Here is a 25,919-nt window from a genome sequence, read left to right on the forward strand (position 1 = left end):
AGAAGAGGGTTATATCAGGCTCGGGTCTTAAGCCGCGAGGCTGCCCACTACCGACTAAACCCCCACTTTAAGCCCGCACTGGTGCCGTTGACTGGTGGGACGGTTGAAAATTCACGAGCGTATACTTCTCAACCTCCCCGGCACCGACCCACCCGATGACATGGGTGGGCCTCCCACGCTGCCGCCCATAGGACTAAGGGCGGTAGGGCCCGCAAATTGCTGCGGACCGGCTTCTCTCGGTTGCCGTTTATCGACAACTTCTTCGTAGGAGGGCAAAACTGGGAGAGGCTTCTCAGCTTTTTAAACTTCCCAGTCTCGCCCTTCTTGAGGCGATGGAGAGACGCCCCGTCAAGGTTAAACGCGACCCGGCGGGGCGACACTCGTTTCTTGCCTCTATTGTCATGCCGGCGCGTCGGGATTCAGGCGTGGACTCCGACGCACCGGCTGGGCGTCGACGTCGGGACCAGGAAAGAAAGGAGAGGCTTGCGCTCGTCCCCTACCCCCAACCCGGCACCGACTTACAGCGCCCGTGAGGGGGTGATTACCTCCCCCACGTACTACTTTGCCGGCCGGAGGGGGAAGAGGCAAATCTCTTTCCTCGACTGGATCCCGGGAGCCGGTAGTCGTCTGGCCACCGGCTGGCTGAGCGGGGAGAGAAAGCATGACCGGTATAAGAACCGTTGGCTGCCTCCTTCTCGCCCGCTTTGCATCCTCCTTTTGCCGCATAACGCGGCAGCTGAAGACGAAGAAGGCATTCCACACTTCCTCGTTTTTTACTGCCTTCTTCATCAGGGTCGGGAGGGACAGGTTACGTCCCACCCTTCCGACCAGTATCGCCCTTTCCTGTTGCCACGCGGGGCACCGCTCCAACGTATTGTTACGCCCGGTATGGGGAACGGCGCGAAGCCCGCTGTCTTGGAGCGGCGCGAAGTCCGAGCTCGGCGACGTTCGGCGTGAAGAGCTTCAATATGGATATTCCGCGAGTTTCAAGTTAGCTGTCACCCGTTGCTAGGAGACAGCTTGTTGTTTAAAAAGAAAATTATTAGTCTTATCCGTGACGTTGACGGGCGTTGTCATTACGAGGTTATTAAATTCGTTTTTTTCTAAGACTTGAGTTTTCCTTTACGGCGGGAGTGACGCGAAGTGTGAGAGTGAGAGCGCTGCAGCGAAGCGTGTGCGAGTGAGTGAGAGGCCGCAGCCTGAGTTTCGCCGCCGAGCGTAATAGTATGTTGGGCATCGTCCCTTGGTGCCTCGCAGTGGCAACACTTCTCGGATTTCTCCTTTCCGATGCGGCGCAGATACGAAGCAAAACATCCATGCCCCGTTAATATCTGCGCCGCATGAAAGGAGAGTGCCCTCCTTTGTTGGCCATGGAGCCAGTCCCTTAGGATCAGCTCGAGGGCTTTAAGAACGCGCCTGCCCTCCGTTCTTAATTGAATACGGAGTCGGGTTCGCCACTCCTTTATCGTTTCGGCACGGTGGTGCAGCCTTATCCGGTTTTTAATCGCTGGAGTCAGCCGCACTCTGTGCTTCTTTCTGAACTCCCGAGTGCTTGTATGCACTCGGAAGTGTTCTACGGCCGTCAGATCTAACGGCAGATTTCCCACCAGTATCGCGGCCGCTGACCTCGACACGGGGCGGTATACGCGCGCCGACCTGACATTGGCCAGGTGAAATGCTCTCTCTATGAGGGCACGACTACCCTTAGCTAATGCCAGGTTATTTGCCCATATAGATGCGCCATACATGGCTATGAACCGCACCGTGTTTGCGTACAGCCGCCTAGCTGCCCCGTTGGGACCCCCAATATTTAGGAGTATATCCCTCAGGGCAATGGCGCTGGACGCCAACTTCTCCGCAGCCGCGGCAAAGTGCCCACGGAAAGTCCACCTTCCATCCAGGATAAGGCCCAGATATTTAACGGTGGATTTAGGCTCTATCTTCGCCGTGTCGATCTTGACGGCTGTTAACGACGGTGGGCCCTGGGTTCCGTCATGTAATCACAGGACCTCCGTCTTTTCCGGCGCCACCTCTAGGCCCATCTTTCTGATGGCCAAGATGACGGCCCAGGAGGCCAACTCCGCTTGTGCAAGGGCCTCGCGCCAACTGCTCTTCCCGGCCAAGATAATCGTGTCATCTTCCCGGTCAGTGTAGCCAAACCTCCTGCCCGCAAAATAGTCGCCCACGACAGCAAGCAAATACAGGGGTACTCCATGCTGCCGGAGCGAGTTCTCTATAATGTTCCAAGGAAGGGAGTTAAAGGCATTTGATATATCTATCAAAATACCAAGTGTTACCCCCTCTTGGGACGTCATCTCTTCCGAAAGGGACCTCAAACATGAAATGGCATCCACTGTTGAGAGTCTCTCTCGGAAACCGAACTGAGCCGGGCTCAAGTTGGGGCCCTTCTTCGTTAGATGCTGGACGAGGCGGTTTGCAATAACTCTTTCTAGGAGTTTTCCCGCCTCGTCCAACAGACATATAGGGCGGTAGAAGGAGGGTAAGCCCTCTTCCTTGCCCTTTTTCCTCAGCAGTATCAGCTTTGCTTGCTTCCACTGCTGAAGAAAAACTCCTTTTTTGAGGCACCTGTTTAACAGGGTAAATGTCAGCAGTAGGATAGAAGACATGATTGAGACTACGAGATTATGGCTAGAGGAAAAAAGGAGGGGGTAAGATATTTGATAAGGGGGATTTTAATGTGAGGACGGGAGAGGAGGGAGGGCTATGGGATGAAGAAAATGAGTAAGAAGACAAAGAGGAAAGGAAAAGAAAAACAAAAGATAAAAAATTAACGGGAGAAGGAAGAAAATTTTGTAAAGTTTTGGAAGAAGTGAGATGAGGAATAATAAACGGGTGTGTAAGGGGGGATGAAGAAGGGGAGTGGACGTATGTGGGAAAAAGGGAAAGAAGGTGATAGATTATATTATTAGTAATGTAGAGTCAAAAAGAGAAATTATAGAAATGAAGGTGGGGGAAAAGGTAGATTCAGACCACCTACCGTTAATAGTGCCGATAAAGGGTGGAGGAAGAGAGGATAGAAGATTTAAGCATGGTACAAAAAAGGATATTAGGCTAGAATGGAATGAGAAGAAGAGGAGGATCTTTAGAAAAAAGTATGGAGAAAGAAGGGAAAGAGGGGATAATGTAGAAAAAAATTGGAGGAGTTTTAGTAAGAAACTGGGAAAGACCAAAAAATTAGTAAAGAAAGAAGTGAATAAGAAGGTAGATGAAAGGCCAAAGAAAAGATGGTGGAATGAAGAGTGTAGGAGAAATAAATGTAAAGTAAAGGAAGAAATGCAAAAATGGAGGAAGAGAGAAGGCTGCAGGAAGAAGTGTAAGAAGGTGAAGAAAGAATATAAGAAGCTGTGTGAGAATAAAAAATTACAGAAAAAGATTGAACAGGTTAGAACGGAGGGAGAAGTGTGGAAAATTGTGAACAAGGAAAGAAAAAAAGGAAGGAAAAAAAAAGAAGAAAAAATAAAGATTGAAGAATGGGATGGTTACTTCAGAGATATGTTAGGTGGGGTAGAATAGAGAGTAGAGGGGAGGTAGGGAGAAATAGAGAAGATGAAGAAGATATAGAGAGGGAAGAGTGCGAGAGAGTAATTAGAAAGTTGAAAAATGGAAAAGCGGCAGGAAGTGACGGATTGGAAAATGAAATTTGGAAATGGAGAGAGGGGAAAGTAAAGAAAAGGTTATGGGAAATGTGTAAGAAGATATAAAGGAAAGATGATATGCCGGGGGAATGGAGAGAAGGAGTGGTGGTTCCGGTGTTAAAAAAGAGAAAAGGAGAAAAGGTAGAAGATTATAGAGGGATAACGCTGACACAGACAGCGTACAAAGTGTACGCATCTGTGTTAGCGGAGAGATTAAAGAAGGATGTAGAAGAGAAAAGAATTTTGCCACAGAGTCAGGCTGGATTTAGAAAGGACATGGGGACAGTGGATCAGATATATGTGTTAAATTATTTGATAAATAAAAAGATAGAGGAGAAGGAAGGAAAAATGGTAATAACGTTTATTGATATGAAGACGGTTTTTTGACTCTGTGGACAGAAAGAAACTGGTGGAAGCAATGAGCAATAGGGGGGTGAGAGAGAGATTGGTTAGAAAGTGTGAGGAAGTTCTGGAAGAAACGGTAAACACAGTTAGATTAAAGGAGAAGGAAGGAAAAAGTTTCTGGACGACAAGGGGAGTAAGGCAGGATTGTCCGCTTAGTTCGAGCTTGTTCACTCTCTTACTGGCGGATTTGGATAAAGAATTAGAAAAGGGAGGATAGGGGGATTAAGATAAAGGGAAAGAAATTTTACTCGCTGGCTTATGCGGACGACATTGCTTTGATGGCAGAAAATGAAGTAGAAATAAAAGAGATGATTAAGAATATGAAAAAATATATAAAGGAGAAAGGTCTGGAAGAGAACGTAAATAAGACAAAGATAATGAGGTGTAGAAAGAGTGGAGGGAGATGAAAGAAGGTAAAGTGGGTTTGAAAAGGGGAGAAAATAGAAAAATTAAAAAGATTTAAATATTTGGGGTATATGATTATGGGGAACGGGGAACAGAGGAAGCATGTAAGCATGTAAAAGACAGGGTGAAAAGAGCGGCAAGAGTAAAAGAGCAGGTATGGAGTATAGGCAAAAGAAAGTTCGGAAAAAATTGGGGCAGAAGACTATGATTGTTTGATAAATTGATATTGTCGGTTGTTTATTATGGTGTGGAAATATGGGAATGAAAGGAAAAAAAGGAGGTAAAGATACTGCAGGAAAGATTTTTGAGATGGGTGCTGGGGGTGAAAAGATACGTACCAGGGTATATGGTAAGAGAGGAGTTACAGAGGGAAAAATTGAGGGGAAGAGCAGGGATGAGGACGTGGAAGTATGAAAAACGTTTAGAAGAAGGAAAAAGGGGAGATTTAGCTAAATAATGCTGAGAAGAAATGAAGGAAAGGGCGAAAGAGGAAGAAGTAGAGGAAAATGGGTAAAAGAAAGAGAAGAATTTTTTGAAAAATTGGGTGGTCAGGAAAAAATGTGGAGAATTTGAAAGAAAGGGGGGAAATAAGGGGGGAGTATTTGGTGAAATAATATAAAGAAATACAAAGAGAAGAAAGATGGGCGAAGATAAGAGGATCAAGATTTAATAAATATTATGAAAGAGTTAAAGAGAAAAGAAATCCAGTATATTTGAAGTTAGGTTGGAGGGAAAAAAAATGGCAAAAGATGGCAAAGTTTAGATTAGGGGATGAAATGAGAGGAAATAAGTATTGGAAAGGGGAGGAGAAAAGAAAACGTAGAATGTGTTTAGAGACGGATGAGACATGGGAGCATATAAGGAAAGAGTGTATAGGTTGGGGGGACGAGAGAAGTTGGAAGAAGGTAGTGTAGGAAATATTGGAAGGGGAAGGAAGGGGAGTAGAATGGCTAAAGATATTGGAAAGGATAAGGGATAAGATAGATGTGAATGGAGGAATAAATGGGGATGAAAAGGACGAAAAAGAAAATTAAAAAAGCATCGGAATCGGGGGTCCAAGGTATGATTGTAAAGTACAATAGAATAAGAAATAGTATGTAGATGTATAAGTGGAAGTGTGATCTCTCTCTCTCTCTCTCTCTCTCAGCGCGTAATCAATAAGGTAGAGGTGTAAGAAAGCGTAGGATAAGATTTTATTTTCAGGAGTTGGAATAAGGAAAAAAGAAGATTGTAAAAGTAAAATTAAGATAGAGATAAGGAAGCGTTGTAAGGCGGAGGTTTATAAAAAATAAAAAGTGGCGAGCAGGAAGAAATGTAAAATGTAAATGTAAAAGGAAAAAATTATGAAGAAAATGAAAAGAAAATAGAATAAAAGAAAGAAGCTGTGAAAAGAGATATTGAAAGGAAAGTTTATATAATTATGTTATAATATGTTATGTTATGTGTTGTAATCCAAACCCCGTTACAACAGGTAATATTATTATTTAAGTATTTCGGCATAAGATCTCGCAACAGATTAAAATCGGATGATGCTGTATCAGCAACCACTTCAAATTAAAAGATAAATGAAACAAAGGAATGACAAAAGACAAAGAGAAATTAAGTAAGAATAAATAAAAGCAGAAGCAGTTGCGAGACCTTATCGCCGAAATTAATGAGGTTGCATTAACCAAGTAACTGAGTTACGGCTATGCAACTTCATGACGCCAAGGCTAGCGTCACCATTAAATAGTCGCAAGTCGTCACCCAAAGTAGTCAGTTCGCAAGCAAAGAGAGAAGACCCCGTGTCGGGAAGTCAGCAATATCGCATGTAACGCGAGCTCGGTCGCGTGTCGTGATACAGAGACCTCGCGGAGCCGAAAAAGCGTGATAACGCCAGGACGCGCGCCGAGTGTAGTGGAAAGGAAAAAAAGTGGAACCAGAAGAAATTGTAACACCGACTCAAATTAAAGAACGATTATATTGTTAGATATTAAATTTTTTTTACTTTTCTCCTTTTCTTTTTCTTCTCCTTTGCAATAAATAAATTATAACAAAATAATCAAATAAAATAAAAAAAGGAGCAATGACGAGCTATGGAGCAGCGGCTCCGATTACGGCAACTGTAAGAAAGACAAAGAGAGAAGTTCCCGCGGCGTCTCAGAGATGGCCCTTTATTCGGCCGCGTGTGGGGATTCTGCAGGATCAGAGCTTTTAGATTTAAGTAGTAGGCAGCCCTGTTTCCCCCTCTTAGTTAGCGATCGCAGAGAGACTTGTTCGTACAAGTACGTTACGTTGCTGAGACACGAGCAGTACAGAGAAGCCAGTATTCAGTCATATTAATTAAAGAATATTGAATTACAATCAGTGTGTGCAATCCTTAATTTACTCAAATAACCTCTGGCGGTAGTGTGGGCCCGTGCAGAGATTGAAACGACCATTATCAAGGAGGCGGTAGAAAGTCATTTTCCGCGGAGAGACCATTGGTCATCCCCACAAATTGGTGACCCCGATGTGATGCTGGATCGACCGTGAGCCAAAATTTGGGTACCACGGCTGAATTAACTGCACGTTAGTGAAGATAAGGAGGCGTCGCAGAGGCATACGCTTCAGTCGGCTTTAGGCGACGACAAAAGGGAGGAAGATTTGCACATCCTGCAGCACGGCACGGGGCACGTTACAATTTTGCCACGCGGCCTGTAAAAGTAATGCTGCATCTAGGAACTGGCTGATTGCAGCAAGTTTCTCTTGCTAACTTATCAAGTGCAAGTTCGCTGTACGAATTGCTGATGCAATTTTGGGCACTCGCCGGAGAAGAGCTAATCCGTCGTTCTTACGACGTGGACCTCGTACGCTGTGCGCTTCCTGTTCCCGAAGAAGCTGACCAAGGTAGTCTACGCCGTGTGGGCAATCGAGAGGACGACCGACGGCATACTTCAACGCGAGGGGCATCGCAGACAAGTTCCGGTCGACTTTTGGAGGCAATATCCAAGTCCCAGAGATACATCGCCCTGAGGCCGCTGAGGTGCTGCGCATCGGCAACGGTGCTTTATCGTCAGAACAGGTTGCAGTAGGGAATAAACACGGGTTCTAACCCAGGAGCGTTGAGAGAGGCGAGGGGATGGGGGAAAAAAATCCGCGATGAGAGGAACGCGGGGAGAGGTAGCCGTAGGTGGGAAGAGACCGGGGGTATCTGTCGCCCATTCATACCCCCTCCCGTCTCTTCCCACCTACGGCTACCTCTCCCCGCGCTCCTCTCATCGCGGATTTTTTTCCCCCGTCCCCTCGCCTCCCTCAACGCTCCTGAGTTAAAACCCGTGTTTATTCCCCCTCACAACACCCCGCGCTAGCAACAACCGTTAATATATTACAAATACAATAAAAACTTACGTTTTTTAATTTTCTTGTATTCTTTTTATCGGCAGCAATTTGCTGTTCGCCAAAACGGATTGTTTTATGTGGGTGCACAAGTTTATCTGCTTATCAAGTACATATATGCGCTTGTCACTCACGGGATTTTCAAGAATTGAACGAAGAGTTCTGTCTAATATTAATATTCCACCACGGCTGCTTTCACGACATAAGCGATTGTCTAAATATAAGCTAAATTGAGCTAAACTGTGATTTTGGTGTGTACCACACCACACACCGCCTGTACTGAATGGGGTACGATCCCCCAACTCGCGACGCGCAAGAATATGCAGTAGCAACGAACACTTTTCCATTTGAGAGAAATTAGACGTTACACTTGAAAAAATCAGCATACGACTGACAGGCTACAGCTGTGAGCTCACTGCTGACAGTCAGAAAGTAAAACGAAAGCATTTTTTTATCAACGGCAGTCCCGAAGGTGTGACATATACTCATGCGAATCTTTTTACAGCGTTTAGCACGTTTGAAACTTAAGATGCATTTTTATCATGCAATGAGAGATTAAGAAATTATTTCATTTGAAAAGATGTATCTCGAAAAATGCGACATATACTTATGCAAATTTTTTCTTATAGCTACACGTTTGAAACTCAAGATGCATTCTTGCACATAATGTGAAATTATTTTATATTAAAAATATAAATTTGCAAATATTTTTTTCTTATAAACAATATATTTAATATAAACATTTTGAAATATAATATAAACATTTAAAACATATACTCATGCGAATCTTTCTTTGAAATTTTTTTATCATCTACTATCCTAAGGTGTGTGACATATACTCGTGCGAATCACTTTAAGAAAAAAATGCTGTCAAATCGACACGTGTTAAAAAATGCATCAATATGCAAAAATGTATATATATAAAGAGAGGCTGTGAGATGAAAATCTATCTAGTTGTGAAACATCGTAGTTTTGAGAAGCATTTAACTGTAAAGTTTTTTTTGTTAAAAAAGAAAAAATGAGTGACTCATTTTACAATGATTGTATAGAGAATCATATTAATGTGGTATATCCAGCCATTGGGGTATTATCACATAAAAAATACAAATTATTTTAATGAAAAAAAAATGTATTATAATACTTTTTTTCAGCGCATATACATAGACAGCGAGCCATTTGACGAGGTGCAAATAAGACATGTTGTAAAAATAAAAATTCCACGCATACAGCCCATAAGTCATCTTTACACAAAAATATATTTGAATAATAAAAGAATATAGAAATAAAAATAATTTAATTTTTTTAATTTTTAGGAATGGATTGATCCAGAAGAAATACATATAAAAGGATTTATAAATATAAAAAAAAAATACTCAATTAAAAACAAACGCTATCGTGATAGACAATATAATATATATATATGGATGGGCTTTCATGAAGGTGGCGATGTCTTCGGGCTGCGCCGCTTATTTGATATGGAGGAGGACATCGCCTTTGCGCCGGAAAGTTGGAGTTAGGTAAAAATAAATATATATTCTTTAATATATATTCTTTAATATATATTGTATTTTTAATATATTATAATTGTATTTTTTTAATTTATAATTATATATATTTTTTTCAGCTGCCAAAAAAAAACCTGATTTTAATTAAGATTAAGATTAAGATTAAGATTAAGATTTAGATTAAGATTTAGATTTAGATTAAAATATATATTTTAATAATTATATTTTATATATTTTATATATTTGTTAAAAATAAAAACATAATTTTACATAAAAAATAATTTTTATTTTAATTTTATAACTCTTCCTGACACAACCACTAATTAAATATTTTAAGGTGCTACACTTCATCACCATCCGCTAACATAAATTTTTTATTAAAAATTTTTTACAACTTTTGATGCTCCAGTTAAATATTTTTAAATACATTTTGTAAAGCGCAATGCATAAGATGATTATTAATAGGATCTAAAATATTTTGTAAGATTCGGCATCTTCATTATCTGCGTCTAAGGTTTCAATGATGTGGTCTTCTCTAACATCGCCGTCGAGCATATCAGCCATGTACGTTTCTCGTATCCTTTGATATAAGATGCTACACTTCATCGCCATCCTCGTTAACATAATTTTTATCTTTATAATTCCTTTTGGCGCTGCGACCACCAGTTGAATATTTTAAATACATTCTGTAAAGCGCAATGCGTAAGATAATTTCCGCATCGCATGGTATTAATAGTATCTAAAATATTTAAAGATTCAATATCTTCATAATCAGCGTCTAAGGTTTCAATGGTGTAATCTTCTCTAACATCATCGTCGAGCATATCAGCCAACCATGCACATTTCTCATATCCTTTGACGTATATAAGACGTGACACTTCATCACCGTCTACACCTGTTACAGCTGTTGTAATTAATTGTTTTGCCATGTTGTATGGCACAGTTCCTTCTTCCCATGACAATGCGTGATGATATTTTATTGTCCAAGAAATGCATGATTTTTCAGATTGTGTCAAAAAATTCCATGGCACTGGATTTTTAAAGATGTAATGAGTTAGAACAGTACCCTTTCTTAGCACTGCAACTTCTTTTACAATAAATCGTCGCCCAATATTAAAACCTTGAAGATCAACAAACGTTGGCACAATCATGATGAACGCGTGTTTGAAACAATAATGATGTGTAGATAAAATTGTTTCTTTATATATGATAAAAACTGCTGATATAGCAATTTTTATAAGACCTTGCGCACAACGTTAGACAGTGGACTATATTCAACTATGCGATCGTGTAAAATAAGACAATATGCGGTTGTATTTGCAGGAACATTTTCCTTGCAATCAAATTCTAATCGCACGTCTACAGTGGCGCTTTTGATTGACTCGTTCTGTCGAGAGCAATCGATAACAACAAATGGTCCATATGATAGAAATGCTGCTACATTGCAAAAAGCCTCATAAGAACTGTTGCCGTAATAAGCTTTACGAAAACGTATATACATATCATAAAGAATGGCGTATCTTTTTTTGTCAAAATCTAAATTCAGATCATCATATGGATAATATTCAGAGTTGAGAAAAAGTTTCACATTCGTTAATTTACAATCATCAAAAATGGTTGATTTTTTAGACATAACGTTTTTGCGATCGGTTTGCAGAGCAAAGATAACGTATCGAGGTTTTTCAAGTTGCGTTGCAGCCTTGACGGCCCAAGAATGTTTTGTAGTACTTTGCAAAAGAGGATATTCATACAAATCCCATGAGCGAAAAGTCATGCTTAAATATCGCCCACTATCCAAAGTTCGCAGCATGGATAATTTATTGACCTCATTTAATATGACATGAGACATTCGCCACTGTATTTTATGCAATTCAATTTCTGGCTCTAATTTCGAATCTCCTATAATGGAATTATTATCATTGCGAGCGCGTATTAAAATTAATTCATGGCGAGCGTTGACAACCACTCGTTTATAATCTTCACAGAAACCTAACAATATACTGAGGGGTACACAAAAATTAAAGAATCCTTCTGACGTAGTTGATGATTCACTCCATCCAGCATTTTGCAGCATCACAGCATTATCAGATGTTAGCGATATATAATTTTTAAGAGTGCTAGTTATTTCAACGTTTCTGTTGCTATCAATTTCTACACCATTAAGTTCATAACGAATTTTATCAAACATAAACGCTACACAATTATTTCCTAGCGCAGCTGTTAACTTATCGTCAGATTTTTTTATTTTTATTTTTCCCTCAATATGGAGAAAACTGTCACATGGCAACGTATACAAATCCTGTTGTTGTATTGGTATCCGTATTTCATCACTATATCCAAACGTTGTGTTAGCATATGGGTTGTACGTATGAGTTTCAATTTTAACAATACTATTATCAAAGATCGGCTTATCATCAATAATCAATATATCAGCCATTTTTAGATGTTACACACAATGAAACCCAGTGATTTAAAAAATTTTACGTTTGATGTAGTAAGTTTTTTCTTCAATATTTGAACCCCTTTGGTGGAAGCTGTGTATTTAGTTTGTCTCACGTTCGGCGTTTTATTCAAAACGAGCATCTCACACTAAAGTCGTCTACGCACATGCAGTCTCACGGTAATTTCTTCGCCACGAAAATCAAGCAATCGTCCGTTTTGATCTACAATGCGAATCGTCAAATCAGTAACGCTTCGTACGACGACTGGAAGGTAAATGGTCTGTGTTGGAGTTTCAGATATCTTATATCCAGGTGGAACCTTAGGTGAAAATTCATGTATTGTATGTACACGTTTTCCATTACTGTTTGCACCCCCCGTTACACTGCATTCAATGCAAATAACATTTACATTGATAATTTGTATCGGTGCATCCGATTCATGCCAACGTAATGGCTCGAGTATGCGATCTGGTGAAAAACCTAACAACGATTCAATGTTGAATGGTTTGGTGAAATTTATTTGATAAATACACTTAATCTTGCTTTTCATCGTATTGTTATTAGCTCTAATCGTTAAAGGATAATCTTTTTCACCATCGCCATGTGAAATCATGTTCTTTGTAACATCATTGATATGAAGCTCGTCGAGCGTACGTTTTAGATATTCGGCAATATAGCACAGTTCATACGAGCCGTCGGGAATGGTAATACTTATTCCATTATCATCATCATCATCATCATCATCATCATCATCATCATCATCATCATCATCATCATCATCATCATCATCATCATCAGCATTATCGAAATAGAATGTATTATTTGATGAGTTTACATTAGGAATTGTAAAATACGTTTCAAAATCAGCCAGCCCGAGTTCATATTCTCCATCGCTTAAATCTATAGCAGGAAAGTAGCTCACCGCGAGGATACTACTTTTGCCTGATAACGTGAGCGTCAGCGACATGTTTGATACTGAGTTTACAGCGCATAATGTTTGTTCTTAAATTGTGTATCAATCGTCTGTAGAAACTGTAGACACAATTGCCCACAATTGTTTTGATTATATCGTTGATATGGTAAGCGATTATATTCAATTCGTGTTGCGTCATTCTCCAGATATCGAGCAAGTTCTTGTGGCGGTCGAAGATTACCGAAACTATCAAAATACATAGCGCGATTTCCTCTTTTCGCATATGCCACCCAGTGGGTACCTAATCCTTCAACTTTATCTAAATTCACAATACCGCTCTCGTTTTGATGTATTCCCTCAATCGGTAAAGTGTCACGCATAAAAACGCCTCTAAAATATGGAATGCGCATGTGTTTCGCTAATTGTCGCAACTGTATATTGGTAGTAGCACTTTTGGGAAATTTCAACGTCTCATCGGCGTTTTTTTTTTTCCTTTCTTATTTCTATTATTTTTTCGAACTCCACCACCACGTTTGTATGGAGCGAGTTAAACACCGCGACCTTCCATGGCGTAATTGTGACGTTTCATTTCTTCAAGTTGGCGTTGTGAGGCTTTTTTATCATTTACAGCTTTTGCGATTCCTGCGGCTCCACCAGCGAGCGAACCAATAACACCCAGTAAGGGTAAAAGCGGTATAACGCCACCACGTTTTGCTATCGGAAGTGTTCGTTTCTTCACCGTTTTCTTCTTCAGCGTATTCTTCCTCGCTGCACATAAGCCCATACCAAGTTTCGTTTTTGCTTTCATAGCTGCCCATACGGTTGTGGCTGCAGCTTTTTCACCAAAACTTGAATCTTCTGCGTTAATACGTTGCAGCGCTTTATTGGCGAGAATATTGTCAGCCACGTGGCGCCCTGCGAGATTGTTGCTACGTAAGTAAGCTATATCGTGATCACGACAAGCCGCATCTAACGGATTAATTCCACGATCTCCTCTGGCAAATCGTTTGTTTAATCGAGTTCCTGGGCCACAAAACTGGTACCCGGGTATGTGCAATTCAAACGGAAGTACGTTAATCGCTCTGTTTAACAAGCCTCGCCCCATTTTCTCAGACATTCAATAGTTTTTTATTAATGGCGGAGAACCGTCAACATGTGTTTCATAACTCAATAAATTATAATGTTTTAAACATCGGCGGTATTGCTGAACATCTAAATCAGCTTTTAAGTGTTCAGGAAGCTTATTCCACAAATAGTCAATATGTTGCGAAAATCGTTGCAATAAGAATATTTTTGGGATATGTTGTAGTTGTTCAGCGGTTAAATCACAAATATTACAATCGTCCGACAGCAACAAAAACATATTGAATACTGAGCGTTTAATTTTTATGCACACAACTATAAATATATCAGCCTGGATGATATTGATCTCATTTAGAAGGTAGAATGCGGTTCATACAGCAAGCGCCACCAATCAAGGTGGTGAATTTCGATGACAAGTTATTATCCGAGTGTGTGTTACATAGACATGGAAACATGTTACCGAGTTCTATTCGCGCTATCATTTGTGGTCCATCAAATTGCGGCAAAACTAATGTATTAATAAGTCTGTTGGAAAGTCTGCATGGTATACGATTTGAAAACGTTTATGTATACTCGAAATCGTTGCAACAACCAAAATATCAGTATTTGAAAAAGATATTGGCATCAATAGAAAAAATTAATTATTTCACATTTTCAAATAATATTGATGTTGTTCCACCGAGCGAAGCACTTCCGAATTCTATATTTATTTTTGATGACATAGCATGTGATAAGCAGGATGCGGTAAGAGAATACTTTGCAATGGGGCGACACGCGAACGTTGACAGTTTTTATCTTTGTCAAACGTATGCGAAAATACCGAAGCATCTTATACGTGACAATACGAATTTTTTAATTCTATTTAAACAGGATGTTACAAATATGAAACATATATATAATGATCATGTTAACACTGATATGTCATTCGAAGATTTTGATAAATTGTGTCGAATATGTTGGCAACAAAAGTATGGATTTGTGGTGATTGATAAAGACAGTGCTATTTCAAACGGTCGCTATAGAAAGGGATTTAACGACTTCGTGGTATCATAATGTGATCAGTTGTTGTCGATACACCGATTGATAACTGTCAAGCTCAATATGAATAACAACAGTGAACTTAAAAATCGAGAGATAATTGCGAAGAAAATTGCTCAAACGAGCAATTCGATTCGCAAAAAGTATCATGCTATGAAGACGGGAAAAATGGAAGAAGATATCGCGTTGGAGCGACATTTTAAACCCATCGTTGAGCCTCTTAAACAGATTGTAGAAAACACCGTTGGAAACAACGAAGTTGAATCAGCCATATCAAAGAACGAATCGTATTTTCCGGAAAAAAAAGATGTGTTAACGCCAAAACAAAAACGATTAATTACAGCATCTCCAATATCATTACCTGAAGAAAAAGAAGAAAGTAGATCGACACCAAAACGGAATCGATTAATAAATACATCGTTGATATCTTTATTGGAAGAAGAAAAAGATGAAAGTAGATTGACGCCAAAACGGAAACGATCAAATGCATCGTCACCGATAACAGCATCGACTCCAATTAAATCAGCGTTAAAACGATCACACACCATACCGTCCACATTAAACGAGACGCCTAAGTTCGTGCAACAGCGAAATTTTTTATCCAGGGAACGTTCACACTCACATTCCATTGAAGACGTTTTCGATACCGCAGACGAACCGCTGGTAACATCTATTCGACAAAAGTTGCAAACATCAGAAGGTTGGAAGACTCTTCAAACTCATTATGGACCGTTGGGACAAAAGTATTTAGGCGCTGTTTTGAGCGGAAAAAAATCTATTAACATCGATAGCGTTTACGGAGTTTATTTCAACGACAATGGAACGATGATTGGCAACAAGCGTGTTGATTTAGATAAAAATGATAATATATTGATAGATGGTAAAAAGTATCCTGGAACAGTGGGACTTTACGAATTGATTTTTATGAGATTTCCCGATGAGAGCAGTTATACTGATACCGATAAAGAAAATTATAAAAGTATACTCATGGCAACGAATGCACATAAACGTGACTACAATTCTCAAAATCAAGTAAAGAGTAACAAAGGTCACAAATATAAGAATATAATCGCTCCTGTGCTGAGTAAAAAAATTGGACAAGGTATACCATACGCTGTAACATTAAACAATAATAAAATCGATTATGTTCATTGGGATGATCCAAACGAGCTCGTAGATCGTCTTCGATTGCTCGAAGCCTCACGCTATGCAGGTCATAACGCTCACGACAATGAGATTTTATCAATTATTGAGGAACTTCGCGAAGTGGGGCTTATTATAAATTAAAGTATGCATACACAATTTAATCATTTGATATCGAAATGCCGATTAACAAGTTTGGAACATTGCTTAAAGATGGTGGAGGAAGTAATACTAATCAACATTATCGATATAATGCGTTAGTTAGAAATTACGTGCGCGATAACGCTCTTTGTGTAACATCCACCGATTACGACGCGCGATCACGCAAAATTAAGCGTGTAGCTGAACCTTTGGACGATGATGATGCTGTCAACAAACAATATGTTCAACAAAATTTACAGATTTTAAAGAATGAAATTGTGGAACTTAATAATAATGTTCAACAGAATGTGCAGAATTTAAAAGATCAACAAAATGAACTGAATAAGAAAATGGAAATACTACAGAGTAGTCTACAGGTTGTGGTAAACACTCTTCGCAATAAATTTATTCGCGGTGAACAGAATTAAACAGCTGCCGTTGCCGTTTGCTGTTCCCGTTGCCGTTGCCGTTGCCGCTGCCGTTGCCGTTGCCGTTGCTGTTTCTATTGTTAATACCGTTTTGTTATCGTTTTCGGTGTTGCTATTGTTCATATTTATGAAAAAAATTTTTTTAATAGTGCGGTAAATCTCATAGCTTTAAAAAAATGTCAAAGAAAATAAGCTCAAAAAAACTACAATTGGTAAACGAATTGCATACACCGGCGAGAAGAAATTTTTCTCGAAGGCGTGTCATAGTGCGCGGGTATGATGACTTGTGGCAAGCTGATGTAGTCGAGATGCGCCCATACACACGTGTCAACCAAGGTTACCACTACATATTCACCGTTATCGATGTGCTGAGCAAGCATGCATGGGCTGTACCATTAAAGACAAAAAGCGGTATCAAAGTTGCAACAGCGATTGCAAAGATCTTTCGCAATAATAAAAGATGTCCGAATAATGTTCAAACTGATAAAGGAAAAGAATTTTACATCGCAAACGTACAAAAACTTTAAAAAAAAACATAATATTAACCATTATTCTACATACACTGTAATGAAAGCGTCAGTTGTCGAACGATTTAATCGAACGCTTAAAAACGCTATGTGGAAAATGTTTACACTCAATGGAAATTATAAATGGCTTGATTCACTGCAGCAGCTCGTTTTGGATTATAATATGCGAAAACATCGAACTATTGGTATGCGACCTGTCGATGTTACGCCTGCAAACGCAGGCAAACTCTTGGCAACGGTCTACAGCCGCATAAAGATTGCTGCTCCAGCACGGTTTAAAACTGGTGATTCAGTACGTGTTAGCAAATTTAAAACAATATTTGAAAAAGGCTATACACCAAATTGGACTACGGAAGTATTTACAATTGTCAAAGTGCAAAAAAACTAATCCTGTGACATACTTGTTGGAGGATTCTTGTGGAAAACCTATCGCAGGAGGATTCTATGAACAGAAATTGCTTCACGTAAATAATCCTGATGTATATCTTGTTGAAAAAGTGTTACGAAAACAAGGAAATAATGTTTATGTAAAGTGGCTGGGATTTAATAATTCACATAACTCATGGATATGCAAGAATAACGTTTTATAAGAATTTTATATAATTAAAAAAAATTTTTTATTTACAATATATAATGTATAATGTATAATGTATAATGTATAATATATATAAAAATTTTTTACAACGGTATTTTATAATGCCCCCATGGTAATGTTTCAATAGAATCCTGTATAATATATCGTTTATCATCATATGGACTTAAAGCAGTTTTTTCCTCACGTATAGTATACACTTCGTGCAGCTTAGATCTTATACATGTTTGCTGACGCGTCATTTCTATTTCCTCCTTCAAGCATCGTGTGTAATCATCAAACGTTATCTTCTTGGCGACAACATTACTCTTAACACCTTTAATCTTTTTGTATCTTTTTACCATCTACTCGTAATGCATACATTTTTGCTCGAAGTCCAATAAATTCAGTCATGATCGCTCCATTGTTTTCATCTTTCATCAAACCTGGTACTTTTTTATTGACTTGTGGAATACCATACACATTGTCACAAGCGTAATCACTTGTATCAAATCTATTAATATCACGTTTCATAATCTCATAAACGTCTTCGCACTCTATATGATATATAAGACTGTCTGTGTCAGTATACATAATTTTACATTTATTTTGATAAAGAGGTTGCATGTACTCATGATGAAATTCATATAAACATGTTTTAGATATGTCCAGAATGCACATTCCAACATAGATCGGTTTATTAAATTTCACTTCAAGTTTACGCATTTCAATCGCTACCAGATTTTCGGCGAAAATGCTACGACTATGAAAATTCGGTTTCGAGATCAATGCCTCAGCACCAAATCTGCCCTCCCAATGTGTTACGAGCCTTACATCAACATGATTACGCACGTTCTCCATAGTTTTTCCAAATACTGCATTATTCATTAATTTATACAAGTTTTTTTCAAAATCATTTTTTGCAAGCGTTCTAAATTTAGTATTAAGTTCTATATAAACACGTAGCCATGGGGATTGTTTAAATTGTAATATGCGATGTATTTTTGTAAGATGCAGTCCATGATTAATACATTGCTGTAAATTGCGATAATGAATGATGTAACGCTTCTTATCATATAAGGTTGCGAGAAGCTTGTCCTGCCGCTTACCGGGTGGCTTATCGCGCGTTGGACAGAATGGCAGGTCGGCATGCGCATCATGTAAACGTTGTGAATACTCTAAATCAACCTCGAAAATATAACCATTGGGTGAGTCTAGTGGCACACTCATCACATCGAAATTAGAAACATTGTCAACCCATTGAAAATCGGCATATGGTAGCGGTTGACACATCGCCCATCCATACAAATTATTAACATCAAAATACATTAAATATGTTGATGATTTTGATGAATCATATGACTGCATATATTTATTATTGGCACATGCATATCTGCTTGAGCATTGACTTAAACCGCCGCGTATACCACGTTCAATAAACATAACCATATCAATGTCAGTAAGAAGTTCAAATTTTACACCCGTGTGTTTTAACATCGCGTCCCACGTAAAACCTGGTAAGGTGTAATAATATGCGGGATCAAGTTTGTAACTCACTATACAGCTGTCTCTAAAGTTTTCAAATATGTCAGCTAATAACAAGACATCAGTTTTTAAATACAGATCACTGTATTCTCCGAGCGTTTGAATTGAGAATCGTTGCCAGATATCTATAGCGTGTGCATAATCATTTTCGGATACTGTATCATCAGTCAATGAGCTGTAAAATGATTCACGTGGAGGCAAACATACATCTTCCAATTTTTCAATACTGTCAACATATTCATATGGAAAGACTCCTTTACGTGTTAATAAATCAAAATTTTCATTAGTTAGATTAGAAAATTCATATCGCGACACTCGCAATTTATCTTTACTTAGAAATGATGCTAACTTCTCAAGACTTGTATTTAGAAATTTAAATGAATCAATAAACCTTAATTTTATACAATTATTTCTATTATCGGTGGTGCTTTTAACATTTTTTGTAAATGATATATATTTCTCTTTCGTTATGGGAAGCAGTTCTATAGTTCCTTCATAGGCAGTTGCAATTTCTTTGATAATAAAATGTGCATCGTAACCCGATAAATTATGAAAAACTATGGGAATACAATTCGAATCCATATAATTTATATTACAATTTGAATGTGCTGGTCCTCTATATCGACCGGTTAAGTGACAGTGATCGCGGACTCGTATGTCATCTGATACAAATGGTTTTTCACATATGTGACAATGTGTAGCTTTGTTAAAATTTTCCAACTCGTCTCGTGTAAAATCAGCCATGGGTACATTAGCTGATAAAATTGTTTTTACATTATGCGCTAAATTTTTAAGTTCCTCGGCGAACCATGCGACACAGTTATTACCGCGATGAAACCGATACATTGATAGCGACTTGTTGTATGAACAGCATACATAATACCCTATGCTAAAAACCTTATGATGTTGGTGTGCACATGTAGATGTGGTAGAGTCAGCATTCGTTTTTTCTAGGGTACATTCCAAATCGGCATATACCACAAATGGAACTCGTTCCTTTCTAGTATAGTTGTCAAAACTTAACCATTTTTTTCATCACATGGTAATATAATTGCGCACTCATTAATTTTTCCACAATCTACGCTGTGTACCATTAATCTTTCACTTGAACTAAAGTAATGTAAGCATCTGGAATAAAGAATATAAATGCATTAAAAATTTTTTATTGTATAAAAGAAAAAAACATTTTTACTTACATTTTATACTTACCGATCACAAAAATATTTCTTACTCTTTGTTTTACTAAGCTGTGAACTTATAAGACGTGATAAATTTTTTATCAATGAAAAATGTCCAACATCATTATCTCGCTGTGTGTACAACAAATGAATGTGTCTCTCTCGTACTTTATCTGTGAGTTGTATTGGTAGAATTTTTTTCTTCTCAATCGTATATATGTTGATGGAAATATTATTAAGATTTTCAAATTTTTTAACATGTTTCATAGTTATTGGAAACTCAATACCTTCAAGATTTAACACTGTTGCATAATGTGGATATGATATTATTCGATCCACATGTTTCTCGGCTGGGTATAGAGCGGCTACCACTGACCATGCGAAACATGCATTGTCAGCAGATTGTATATTTATCACAGCTCTTTTCATTTTAATTTCCTGTGGTAATATCACATGGCACCCAGCATGTAATGGATTGTGTTTATTTACATTTATCATCAAATTATGTATACGCGACAGTGCCCACCCGCTGTCACGTTCTTGAAATTCATCCAAGGATGTGAGAATAGGCTCGATAATGCGTGACTCGTACCACTCTTGTAGATCACTTGAACGAAAGAGTTCACAGTTTTTTGTGCACACACTTTTATTTGCAGTTTTATTGTTAGCTACAAATTCACCATTAAATACAACATTAATTTTTATATTGTTATGTTTATGCATAACATTTTGCACATGTTTTAATACAATGTCTTGCGCATCTTCCAGAAATTTGCGAGGCTCGATATAGTTTGAATTAATTACCACACCAGTTAATATGCGGCTTTCAAAAGCTGTGTCAATTTCACGCCATCGAAGTCCTTTATTTTTTGTATTATGTCCAGCACCCACATGAATGAAACGTTGTTTTGTTAAATCTCTTAAACTTTCGATACGTGCAATACATGCAACTAGTGATTGCTTCGCACCGATTTATAATCTTGCACGTTTATTTCGCCCCTGGTCCTCCAATAATTCGATATATTCTTCACATTGCTGATTCCATGCATTAAATTCTTCTAAAGTCAATCGATCTGCTTGCGCTGTCAACTGTTGCTCTTGTCGATCTATTTTATTCTCGAGATTTCAATATGTTAAATGATAAAATGTGATGTATGCTCCACAGTTTTATATGTGGTATATGACAAACTGCTACGTTTACATTTTTAAGTAAGTTCAATGAATTCATAGCGATTATGTCAGCATTTTAAGTATTAACCTTCATAACGATGGAGAACAGATGAAACACTGGAAGCCGCCTGATAATTTTATATTTTTTTAATGTTAGCAGTTTTGCACGTGCATATTGTGATAAGTGACATACATGTGGCGTCTACAAATTTTTGCTTAGTATTTTTTTCAGCACATGTGTATAGCTGCGCCTACAAATTTGCGCTTCTGATGCAATCTTCATAACATTATCGCCTATATAAAATCACTGTTTTTTTCATTTTAGACTAAACGCTTGTAATCCACACCATTGCCTGAGATAACTGGCACGTGTGGCGTCTACAAATCTTGCAAATCTTGCATTTCCAATGCAGTGCAATGCAGTAGCACGTGTGGTGTCCGCAAATCTTGCAATCTTTATATGATATTATTTTTATTACATTTTAATAGCGGCGCCTACAAATTTGCGCTTCTGATGCAATCTTCATAACATTATCGCCTATATAAAATCACTGTTTTTTTTCATTTAAGACTAAACGCTTGTAATCCACACCATTGCCTGAGATAACTAGCACGTGCGGCGTCTGCAAATCTTGCATTTCCAATGCAATGCAGTAGCACGTGTGGTGCCCGCAAATCTTGCATTTCTGATGCAATCTTTATGATATCATTTTTTATTTTAAGACTAATGCTTGTGATCCCCACTATTACCTACAAATGTGATCTATATAAATACCATCGGGTGACAGTTCACTAAATTTATATTTTGTGTTAAGAGAATATGGCTGATTTAAATGCTGTAAATGACAATAGAGAATTAATGGATTTATCTGATGAGGACGATAAGGATTGCCCAACGATAGTGATTATATGAGTGATCAAAGTGAAGATCTCGAAGATTGTATTTCTCGAAAAATAGATTCACCACAACTTTTCGCGCTTAATGGACGTACTAAACATTGTATGTTGTCTTTTTATTATTGCACACCTAGTGAAGCTATTGCAGTATGTGCACCATGTATGATTAATTTAGCTGATGTGGGTGGGCCAATGATTGCCATTCGCAAACATGAAATTGATATTCAAAACGCATTATGCGGTAGATCATGTGGTAATTGTGGACTTCCAATGTATATGATAATTCCATGCAACATGTGTCCTGTGTGTGTTGCCTAGGAACAAAACTTACACAATTTGAAGATTTAATCCCCCCACTTAATTGATGCATTTCTTATTAGTGGTGGGGATATACAGGGTGTATCATTCCATATTGACAAACTGTCAGAGTTAGATAGGTCTCGTAGATACAAGTTAATAAGTCCTGTGCCATTTTGCAAAATTTTCAATAGTTATTGAGAAAAAATTAATTTGTCTAGCGCAAGAGCGACGAGGAAGCTACGCGTGAGTGAGCGCGACAGGCGAGTAGCTAAAAATGGTGCCGTCGCCTGTCGCGCTCACTCACGCGTAGCTTCCTCGTCGCTCTTGTGCTAGACAAATTAATTTTTTCTCAATAACTATTGAAAATTTTGCAAAATGGCACAGGACTTATTAACTTGTATCCACGAGACCTATCTAACTCTGACAGTTTGTCAATATGAAATGATACACCCTGTATATATAAAAAATCTCGGAACAATTATATCACATTAAATGTAACACGCGCATCAAACTGATCTGTTATTACCGTTCTTAATGTGATGGATTTTTACGTGTATTATTACGTGCTGTATTACCAAGTAATACAGCAACTACATCATATACAAATATGGAATTTAATGTGCCAGCTAAAACTACATCATATGCGTGTAATATGAATTATTACACGCCAGCTAATGCATCTAGCACATCATGTGTAAATAATGAGTGAGTATTAATTTTTCTAACTAAAAAATTTTTTTTAATACAAACTTTATATGGTCATTTTTTGTTTTTACACTAGCTCATCTAAAGATCATGCAATCCGTATTCTATGTAAGCGATATGCATTGACGGCTACAAGCTTTAAATATTTAGAAATTGGTGTTAATGTTGGAACACCAAGTTATGTGGAAATTATTATTGGCGATAATCGAGGATTGGAAATGCCGCTATCTCTCGAGGCTTGGAAATCACTCTGCGAGTATCGTGCAAACATTTTAAGTTTGCTCCACAACGATTTTAAAAATCCTCAAGACTTCGTGTACCTCGGTGCGTTGACAGCCAGACTACGCAACTTTAATGGCATGGATGTCTTGCGGTTTGAATCAGCTGGCAAATGCTTAATGATGATGGAATCGACATTTCTTAAAATGATTGATCTTGATGAGTGTATTACATTGGCGTTTAATAAATTAACATCTTTTCTTAAAATAATTGATTCGAAATTTGTACGATTTGCTAGCATCGCTTCCACTGCTAAAACTCGTGACGAGGTTGTAAGCGCGATACATGCTAGCGATTGCTATGATGGGAATCAAATTGTTGATTGTGAGCTGCTAGCTAGTATTCGGAGCGCGAAAATAATATTATATTATATTATATTAAAACATTTTTTATTGCCATCAAAATATACAAATAATGTTATATTTTATAATAAATATATATAATTTAAATGTTTATATTAAAAAATTTTTTATTGTTGCATTTTTTTCCCCAATATCCATGAACTACTGATTGATCTCATACATATTTCTTTAAAAACTCAGAATTAAATGTAAAAAGATTTGCGTAAGTATATATCACATTTTCGAGATACATCTTTTAAATGAAATAATTTCTTAATCTCTCATTGCGTGATAGAATGCATCTTAAGTTTCAAACGTGCTAAACGCTGTAAAAGATTCTCACGAGTATATGTCACACCTTCGGGACTGCTGTTGATAAAAAAATGCTTTCGTTTTTACTTTCTGACTGTCTGCAGTGAGCTCGTAGCTGTTGCCTGTCAGTCGCATGCTGATTTTTTCAAGTGCAACACGTATATTAAAAAAATTAGATGGATAAGTGCTCATCGTTGGTACACATTCTCGCGCGCCGCGAGTTGGGGCATCGTACCCCGTTTAGTGCGAGTGGTGTGTGGTGTGGCGCACACCAAAAAAACAATTCAGCACAATTAAATTTATATTACGATAACCGCATACGCGGTGAGTGTGAACGAGGGGAAACATTAACTTTTGACAGGACTCCTCGTTCTATACCCGAAAATCCCGTGGGTGGTGAGTGCGGCTACGTCGTGGACAAAAGATTAAATCTGTGCACCCACGGGAAACGATTCGCTTTCGTCGACAGCGAATTGCCGTCGGTAAAAAAAATGCGGCAAAACTAAAAACGTAAGTTTTAATATCAGTATTTATATTTTATATAAAAATTTGGGAACGTGTGGGTGGGTTGACGTGAATGGTAGCTGCTAGTGCGGGGTGTTGTGAATAAACACGGGTTCTAACTCAGGAGCGTTGAGGAGGCGAGGGGGAAAAAATCTGCGATAAGAGGAGCGCGGGGAGAGGTAGCCGTAGGTGGGAAGAGACCGGAGGGGGGTATATGAATGGGTGACAGATACCCCCGGTCTCTTTCCACCTACGGCTATCTCTCCCCGCGCTCTTCTCATCGCAGATTTTTTCCCCCGTCCCCTCGCCTCCCTTAACGCTTTTGGGTTAGAACCCGTGTTTATTCCCTACTGGTTGCGTCTTTCGATATTAAGTGTAAAAACGCGAGTCAATTTTTTCATGTTACGACCTCAACATTGCGAGCTTGTGTTTTGTTTTCGCCGTTCAGTTGTAAATTCCGGCGCGAAATCATTTCGAATTAACTCGTTTGTAGTGCGCGCGCATCCTCAGTCGGTATAGCGTCAATCCGTCTACGGCGCGCGCAGTCCTAGTTACCTGCGAGGGAAATTTGTTCAGATTCGTTCCGTCACGCGCGCAGTGTCTCGAATAAAGTGCACGTATTGCTACACTGTATAATCCGCGACTGGTACAGTCCTGTTGTAACGACACCGCATAGTGTAAGTGTAATTGTTACGTATCGCGTTTCCTTGATTAATTGCTTCAGGCATTTCTAGTTTTGTAATATAATTCGGCATAATGGATAAGAATATGATTCCCAGTAAGCCAAAAGAAATTGACTTAGGTAAACTTGTGGAGGAAAACGCCAAGCTTGCGGCCGAGTTAAATGTAATCAAGGAAGCGCTCAATAAGGAACGTGAACAGATGTCCGCGCAGATAGCGATACTTAGTAAACAATTTGAACAATCTGAGTAAGATCGGATGCGATTGATTATGAATTTAGAGAAAAGCAAGGGGGACACAACAAATATTGCGATATCGTCGTCGCCCTCCGCCACTACCCCTGCAGCCTCGGTGTCTATACCTCCGCGTGTTATTTCGACACCCGCGGTCCCGA

The 25,919-nt window shown here is 38.6% G+C and overlaps 4 protein-coding genes and 1 pseudogene across 4 annotated transcripts; 2 read left to right on the forward strand and 3 right to left on the reverse strand.

Annotated features, from left to right (window-relative positions):
- Positions 1-2,961: 2,961 nt before the first annotated feature.
- LOC139110237 (axoneme-associated protein mst101(2)-like) lies at positions 2,962-4,085 on the forward strand. Its single transcript, XM_070669868.1, has 3 exons — positions 2,962-3,402; positions 3,831-4,007; positions 4,056-4,085. Exons 1-3 carry the CDS (start codon positions 2,962-2,964, stop codon positions 4,083-4,085), a joined length of 648 nt encoding a protein of 215 aa, XP_070525969.1.
- Positions 4,086-10,562: 6,477 nt separating this feature from the next.
- LOC139110238 (uncharacterized) lies at positions 10,563-11,765 on the reverse strand. The gene is made up of 3 exons (XM_070669869.1): positions 11,330-11,765; positions 10,931-11,227; positions 10,563-10,807 (listed from the first exon to the last, which is right to left on the reverse strand). Exons 1-3 carry the CDS (start codon positions 11,763-11,765, stop codon positions 10,563-10,565), a joined length of 978 nt encoding a protein of 325 aa, XP_070525970.1.
- Positions 11,766-13,308: 1,543 nt separating this feature from the next.
- LOC139109941 (uncharacterized) lies at positions 13,309-16,989 on the forward strand. The gene has a single exon (XM_070669389.1). The coding sequence runs from the start codon at positions 14,867-14,869 to the stop codon at positions 16,088-16,090; it is 1,224 nt and encodes a 407-aa protein (XP_070525490.1). The 5' UTR covers positions 13,309-14,866; the 3' UTR covers positions 16,091-16,989.
- A 682-nt stretch (positions 16,990-17,671) lies between these two features.
- LOC139109940 (uncharacterized) lies at positions 17,672-20,154 on the reverse strand (annotated as a pseudogene).
- Positions 20,155-20,187: 33 nt separating this feature from the next.
- LOC139109942 (uncharacterized) lies at positions 20,188-21,224 on the reverse strand. The gene has a single exon (XM_070669390.1). It carries the CDS (start codon positions 21,057-21,059, stop codon positions 20,364-20,366), a length of 696 nt encoding a protein of 231 aa, XP_070525491.1. The 5' UTR covers positions 21,060-21,224; the 3' UTR covers positions 20,188-20,363.
- Between the last annotated feature and the right edge of the window lie 4,695 nt (positions 21,225-25,919).

The sequence above is a fragment of the Cardiocondyla obscurior genome, linkage group LG19 (genome assembly GCF_019399895.1).
Source record: "Cardiocondyla obscurior isolate alpha-2009 linkage group LG19, Cobs3.1, whole genome shotgun sequence".
Lineage (NCBI taxonomy): Eukaryota > Metazoa > Arthropoda > Insecta > Hymenoptera > Formicidae > Cardiocondyla > Cardiocondyla obscurior.

What these genes read in the sequence shown, in the direction of transcription:
- LOC139110237 (XM_070669868.1), top strand. Translation starts at nt 2,962, where the DNA reads ATGAAGGTGGGGGAAAAGGTAGATTCAGACCACCTACCGTTAATAGTG. An exon ending in TACAGAAAAAGATTGAACAG is followed by an intron (nt 3,403 to 3,830) that starts GTTAGAACGGAG and finishes ACGCTGACACAG; the next exon opens with ACAGCGTACAAAGTGTACGC. An exon ending in AGGAGAAGGAAGGAAAAATG is followed by an intron (nt 4,008 to 4,055) that starts GTAATAACGTTT and finishes CTCTGTGGACAG; the next exon opens with AAAGAAACTGGTGGAAGCAA.
- LOC139110238 (XM_070669869.1), bottom strand. Translation starts at nt 11,765, where the DNA reads ATGGCTGATATATTGATTATTGATGATAAGCCGATCTTTGATAATAGT. An exon ending in TAATTTTTGTGTACCCCTCA is followed by an intron (nt 11,228 to 11,329) that starts GTATATTGTTAG and finishes ATTCCATTATAG; the next exon opens with GAGATTCGAAATTAGAGCCA. An exon ending in ATCAACCATTTTTGATGATT is followed by an intron (nt 10,808 to 10,930) that starts GTAAATTAACGA and finishes GTTTTCGTAAAG; the next exon opens with CTTATTACGGCAACAGTTCT.
- LOC139109941 (XM_070669389.1), top strand. Translation starts at nt 14,867, where the DNA reads ATGAATAACAACAGTGAACTTAAAAATCGAGAGATAATTGCGAAGAAA.
- LOC139109942 (XM_070669390.1), bottom strand. Translation starts at nt 21,059, where the DNA reads ATGCATAAACATAACAATATAAAAATTAATGTTGTATTTAATGGTGAA.